General features: G+C 37.4%; 1 protein-coding gene across 1 annotated transcript; it reads left to right on the forward strand.

The window, feature by feature from the left end:
- The first annotated feature begins 1,472 nt into the window (after positions 1-1,472).
- On the forward strand, positions 1,473-2,283 carry LOC129771837 (uncharacterized). Its single transcript, XM_055775911.1, has 2 exons — positions 1,473-1,591; positions 1,669-2,283. The coding sequence occupies exons 1-2, from the start codon at positions 1,505-1,507 to the stop codon at positions 2,227-2,229; spliced, it is 648 nt and encodes a 215-aa protein (XP_055631886.1). The 5' UTR covers positions 1,473-1,504; the 3' UTR covers positions 2,230-2,283.
- Positions 2,284-6,000: the final 3,717 nt, after the last annotated feature.

The following is a 6,000-nucleotide window of genomic DNA, read 5'->3' on the forward strand; positions in this document are numbered from 1 at the left end:
AGATCGGCTGGAAATTTTTCTCTAACCATTCGCTTCACAATTCCGCACTTACTCAGCGCAGTAGAAATTTCAGAGTCTGGAATCTCCGGCGGCAAATCAAATATGTGCACATATCTAGTTATACTTGATGCAACGGTCATTTCGGAGTTTTGGGCCAGAGAATCTTGCATCGCATTATGCAATTCAAACTTCACATAAACACATCTAGCTTCCGATATATTGTATGTTGTTTCAATTGCATCCAGATCTTTCACAAAACTCGCCACTTCCACCAATGATGGTGCTAGCGCTCCCATAGGAAACCGGAAAGCCAGAGTATTTTTTACGAGTTCGTCATCCATTTTAACACTTTTCTTAGAGAAGATTAGGAGAAAAACAGCCGATGATACGCTTAAGGTTGAAAACAATGTGATTCAGGATTCGAAAGCACGTCCTCACACAACGAAATCAAATCGACAACTGGAGTTTGAAAATACATGCTATCGGAAAACGCTACCAAGTTTATTAAACCCAACTACATTAAATAAATTTAGAACTATTTGTTTTTCTTCTAGAAAAACGACTAGGGTAGATGTTGTTAATGCTACAGCCAAAATAAATATTTAGCACAGCTTGACATTCTCATTGAGTAAGCTTGAAAGTATCATTTAAAGCGCTTTCCACTCATACTGGTACATCATTAGAGAGCAGAATAAGCACATATCGAAGGTTCTACGTTAGATACTTTAACGGAAGGTATATTCTGAGAGTAAAAGAAAGTACAACTTCAGTTTATAATGTGGTTTAATATTCTCGTGCATTGGTATAACAGCACCAATGGTTTTGTGGAACAGTCTTTCAACCCAGCCGGTCTTGGTTTAACCTCTGCTTGGCATCGTTAGGGATTTTTTGGGTAAAATTCCGAGCTGACATTCAGTCTGAGAGAATGAAAACTCTGCTCCATACATACAAACATTTTAACACTCTTAAAAAAAAGGGTGCTTTTTTGTGCATTTGACGCTTTAACACAATAAAAGGTGTGTTGTCTGCCAAGGATGACATTTTTTCTGTCAACGCTAGTTTGGGTGTAGCAGACGATCAGCGAAAATATCCAAGATGCTGATATACAATACGAAGTGGCTGCTGGATGTTTCCGCTTTTATCAAGAAGTGCCACCTGAAGAAGAATTTGGTTTTTTGGTCGGAACTGGCCTTGGTCCATGATGCCAAGAGATCACTGAAGGAGATGCTGAAGCTAAACATTGTACCGAAGACCGTCAACCCTACCAATGTCTCCCAGCTACGACCGACACGATTTGTTTATCATCTGTGGCGGCACGTATTTTTCGGATATCCCGAAAAAGTTCAATACATTCATTTCGAACTGAATAAATGGTTCAACAAAATTCGGATAAGAGCGTTCGCGTGTAATCGGAGTAATCAGGTACGAAATAAGCATCAAGTCAGCACCGATATTTTTCTGTAATTCGAATGACACTGATGACATCGACATCGAAAACGAAACGATGGATGATCAAGAATCTGATATTTTCACCGATGAAGATCGTAAAAATGAAAAACAAGCCATATTGTCAATGAAGTTTTTGCAGGCAGTAAGTTCGTAAAATATTGCCAATATTTTTGCCCAGTAAAGAGCTCAAACAAAATTGTCCATTACTTCCAATGGTAGATCTGCTGCATAGTTTGCGTTGCGACACACATCTTGGGATTCATCGACGACACGGAACCACAATTTCACGAAGTGCTTTTCTGTGGGGTGTATGCAGGATACGCACTGGTGACGATATTTTCAAGTTTGTGTATGTTACGGGGACTTCGCAAGATAAATTACATCATCGAAGCGGTTGTGTCACTTTCCGGATTCGTGGCGTTCATAGGTTGTGGATTCATTGCGATGTTCTACGTTGAACATGACATCCATATGCGGTATTTCACCCAAAGACAGGAACGGAACCATCTCTTCTTTATCCATAGCCGTCAGGAGAGTATTTTCTCAATGGTGGCAGCGGGAATCTTTCTTATGGAGGGTTCATTCATGTTGGATATTTTGGGAGTGTTTGAGAAACTGTTCGAACCGACCACGGCAGAAGCGATTCGCGAGAGGAAAAAGGCGAAGGTTTACCAGCGACTTCGGTTGAAACCATTTTGGTTTATAATAACTGAGAATGTTGTGAGGATTTGGCGTAAAGTGTGCAGTAGAGGAGGAAATTCCGAAGAGAATATTGATTAATTTGTCACCACTTTGGAGAGTATTGATAGAATGCCACTAATATTGCGAATAAAAAAAACTTACATACCAATTGATTCAAACTTTTTGAAATATTTCCAGACTAACTCGGTATCGGTTGGAAGGGAACAAACAAGTGTAGATGAAATTTATATGCCCACAGTGCCCTAGATGGAGCCATATTCTCTATCTTGCCTCGCTATTCTAGTTCTGTCTGAGTGTGGAACAGCCAGCCACGAGATAAAGTTGAGATATCCCACTTTCCTTCATGCATATAGACACATCAGCAACCGAGCTGTTACCATGATTCTGGCTTTTCCCTTGTGCTACAGCATCTGTTTCAAGTTGCATTTCTCTGTGCCAGAGAGCAGAAACGGAGCCGCTAAAAGAATCATATCGCGAAATCATGCAGGGAGAAATAAATACTTATGGTTTTACGCTTCCGGCAGAACCACACCGGGATCGTAATTCAAATGTTTACTTTTGGCAATTTGTTTTTAATGGAGTGGAATATATACGCTCTATACTACGGAGTTTGAGCCATAATTCGAAAGGCGCTTGTAACATGATACTTTACGTTCCATCGCAGCCGAAGCTGCGGTCTCTGAGCTGGACCACTATTAAGACGATGGTAATGGTTGAGCAAAGCATTCCATGAACACGACAGGCCCAACGATAATCGAAATCTTTTAATGGACCTCAATTTTCTTTTGTGGTGAACCCCCCCATTCTAAGCGGCCATATAATGTGTTATGGCGGTCAATTGTACTTAAAGTGGAGGGATGAAAACGACACGGTCCTTCCCTCGCTCAAACGGTATTTGGCTCAATACTGGGAGATCGGTGCCAGTATTAGTAATCTAAGCCGAAAGGATTCTACCCAAGAACCACGCAGGGTGAAAAAATCATCAACCTTCCAAGACTATTTTCGGCTAGGAATGCAATTGGTTTTTTGATAGTGCTTTCCATTTTTTATTAAGCATCGAGAATGAGACCAGTGATGGAAAAAAGATAGTAAAAAATATCGTATCTGAGGTTCGGATTGCATCTCTGTAAATGTGTGTCGCCATGTTCACCGGTGCCAAGGTGGAAAATCACGTTTCCGCTATCTCCTCCTATCCTCGCTGTCTCTTTCTCTCTCCGTCTCGATCTCGATGGAAAAACCCAGTGGACCTAGGAGGCGGCTGCTGAACTAGCGAAACGGGAAAAACTATTTCACACAATTTTCCACGTCTTTAGCGTCTGAAACGATCCTATTTCCCGGATGGCACCTGATATGCATTTTGAGAACATCCACTTAACCCATCCTATGCCGTATCTCGATGTTCGAATGGTGCTGCGCAGAGCCGCGATGCCTGCTTCGAGATGGGTTGTTTGCTCTAGATGCCGGCTAAATTAGAGTAGAATTGAGTTTAGCCGTTGATTTTCCATCTCTCATTTCTGAGGGAATGAGATAAATTCGTTCGTTTTTTTCACAGCTTCCGATCATGAAATTATGTTGAGAATTTTCGATTAAATAAGATATCGTTTCATCGAAAACACCTAGAACGTTAAATTGAATATAGCAAATGACGAATTTCATGCCAACTCGTCTTAGGAGTTGGCAGCACCATCTCAGATAGTAGTAAAACGTTGTGGGTGTTAAGACATGGGCCATTTAAGCAACGTACTTGAAATATTTGAAAAAAAAATTAGGCTACTTTTTGGAAAAAAAACAATTTTTTTTCTTAATTTTTTGCAAAAAATTATAATTTAAGAACTATGATAACTACAAAATTCTTGTCAAAGGGAAGGAAATTGCTTGAATTTAAAAAAAAATTCCAAAAATTTTTTGGAGAAAAATTTTGATGACAAAAAAGTTATTTTAAAAATTAAAATTCATTTTTCTCAAAAACGTATTTTTTTTAATTCCCAAAAATATCTATATGAATAGCCCTTATAATTTCCAACAAGTCGTCCATACATCGGAAGATGGGCACTTTTACAGAGAAAAAGTTTATCTAACAACAACTTTTTCATGTTTTCTTTGAAAAAAATACAACTTATCCTAATTTTGTTTAGAGTCAAGATAGTGATAGGGGGTCTTCGTAGCCGCTTGGATACGCGTTCGCTTACTAAGCGATCCGTCGTGAGTTCAAACTCAGGACCCTCAATTGACCATCTTTGTGTTGTTATAGAATAACTACGTCCACGCAAACATCATCAGCGATGGAGATCGATCCACGGTCGGAATTAGATCGATTCATCCATACAACTGCTCTGCTCTGCAAGAAACATCGGGCTGCTGTTCTATAAATAACCCAACAATGATCAATATCAACTGTCTCCGCTGTCCGGTCTGCTGAACAATGGAAGAACAGAAAGAATACCCTTACGCCGAAATGGCTACTACTGTGTAATTTACCATAATGTAATGGAATAGAAAACTAAAACGCCTAAATGGCTACTACTAACTACTGTGTAATTTACAGTTTATAGAAACATAAACATATGTACATGTACACGATTAAAACCCGGCTCTGTTACAGCTAAAATGCTAATGAGCCTAATAAATAAATAAATGGGATAAAAAAAAAAGATAGTGATATCCCTTCGGGCTGGAGGAAAGCAGTCCAATGTGCCGGTGAGAGATGTGTTGGCTCGGTTAGACTTTGATTACATGTCTCAAATATATGTTTTCCTTAAAGCTATCGATCTTCGAGTGTGATTGTTCATACATCCTTTTCCCCTCCTTTTCGTCCTTCACGAGCTATCGGTTCCCTTCCTACTAACATTAGAATAAGTTAAATTGTAAATACATATTAGATGTAAGGATAGTTTTAAGAATTGAGTGTGAAGTGTCAGTGTGAATTAAAATATAAACTTTTGTCGATGACATGAACTTTTTTATACTCTTTTATAATTTTTGAAATATACGTCATTTTTGTATGAAGACTCCTGAAAAAAATAATGTTTTGCTCGTAACATTTTTGTGTGTGAATTCTCAAGTTTGACATGCTCTTGACATGTTTCTTAATAGAGAAAAGTTAGCAGAGCATTTAAATTGCAATAATTTATACATAAAAATGTTACGAATTAAACATTAATAGTATTTTTTCAAAGAAAAAAAAAATTGAAAATGATGTTGTTCGAGAAACTTTTTCATTGTAAAAGTGCCCATCTTCCGATGTATGGACGACTTGTTGGAAATTATAAGGACTATATCATATAGATATTTTTGGGAATTAAAAAAAAATACGTTTTTGAGAAAAATGAATTTTAATTTTTAAAATAACTTTTTTGTCAGCGATATTTTTTTAAAAAATTTTTTGGTATTTTTTGTGAAAATTTGAACAATCTCCTACAATTAACCTTTTGACAATAATTTTGTAGGTATCATAGTTTTAAATTATAATTTTTTTGTAGAAAATTAAGAAAAAAATTGGATTTTTCCAAAAAAGTGTTCTAATTATTTTTAGAATATTTGAAGTATGCAAAGTTGCTTAAATGATCCATGTCTTAACACCTACAACATTTCGCTACTATCTGATATGGTGCTGCCATCGGCCAGTCGAGTTGACATGAAATTCGTCAAAAGCTCTTCATTTAAGATGTGTGGAATTAATCAAATACTCTTAAAGATTTCCGATCATATTTTTTACAAAATATATATCAATCACGGATAGCGACTACATGTGTACAGTGTGTATAAGCTTAAGTTCATCTACTCATTTGCGCAGATAATAAAATCAACTCTTTACCCCGTTCAAAAAGCTCCTACTTACATTTTAAACAA

The sequence above is a fragment of the Toxorhynchites rutilus genome, chromosome 2 (genome assembly GCF_029784135.1).
Source record: "Toxorhynchites rutilus septentrionalis strain SRP chromosome 2, ASM2978413v1, whole genome shotgun sequence".
Taxonomy (NCBI): Eukaryota; Metazoa; Arthropoda; class Insecta; order Diptera; family Culicidae; genus Toxorhynchites; species Toxorhynchites rutilus.

Coding starts and splice junctions, on each gene's coding strand:
- LOC129771837 (XM_055775911.1), top strand. CDS start 1,505: ATGGATGATCAAGAATCTGATATTTTCACCGATGAAGATCGTAAAAAT. Junction 1,592..1,668: donor CAATGAAGTTTTTGCAGGCA/GTAAGTTCGTAA, acceptor TTCCAATGGTAG/ATCTGCTGCATAGTTTGCGT.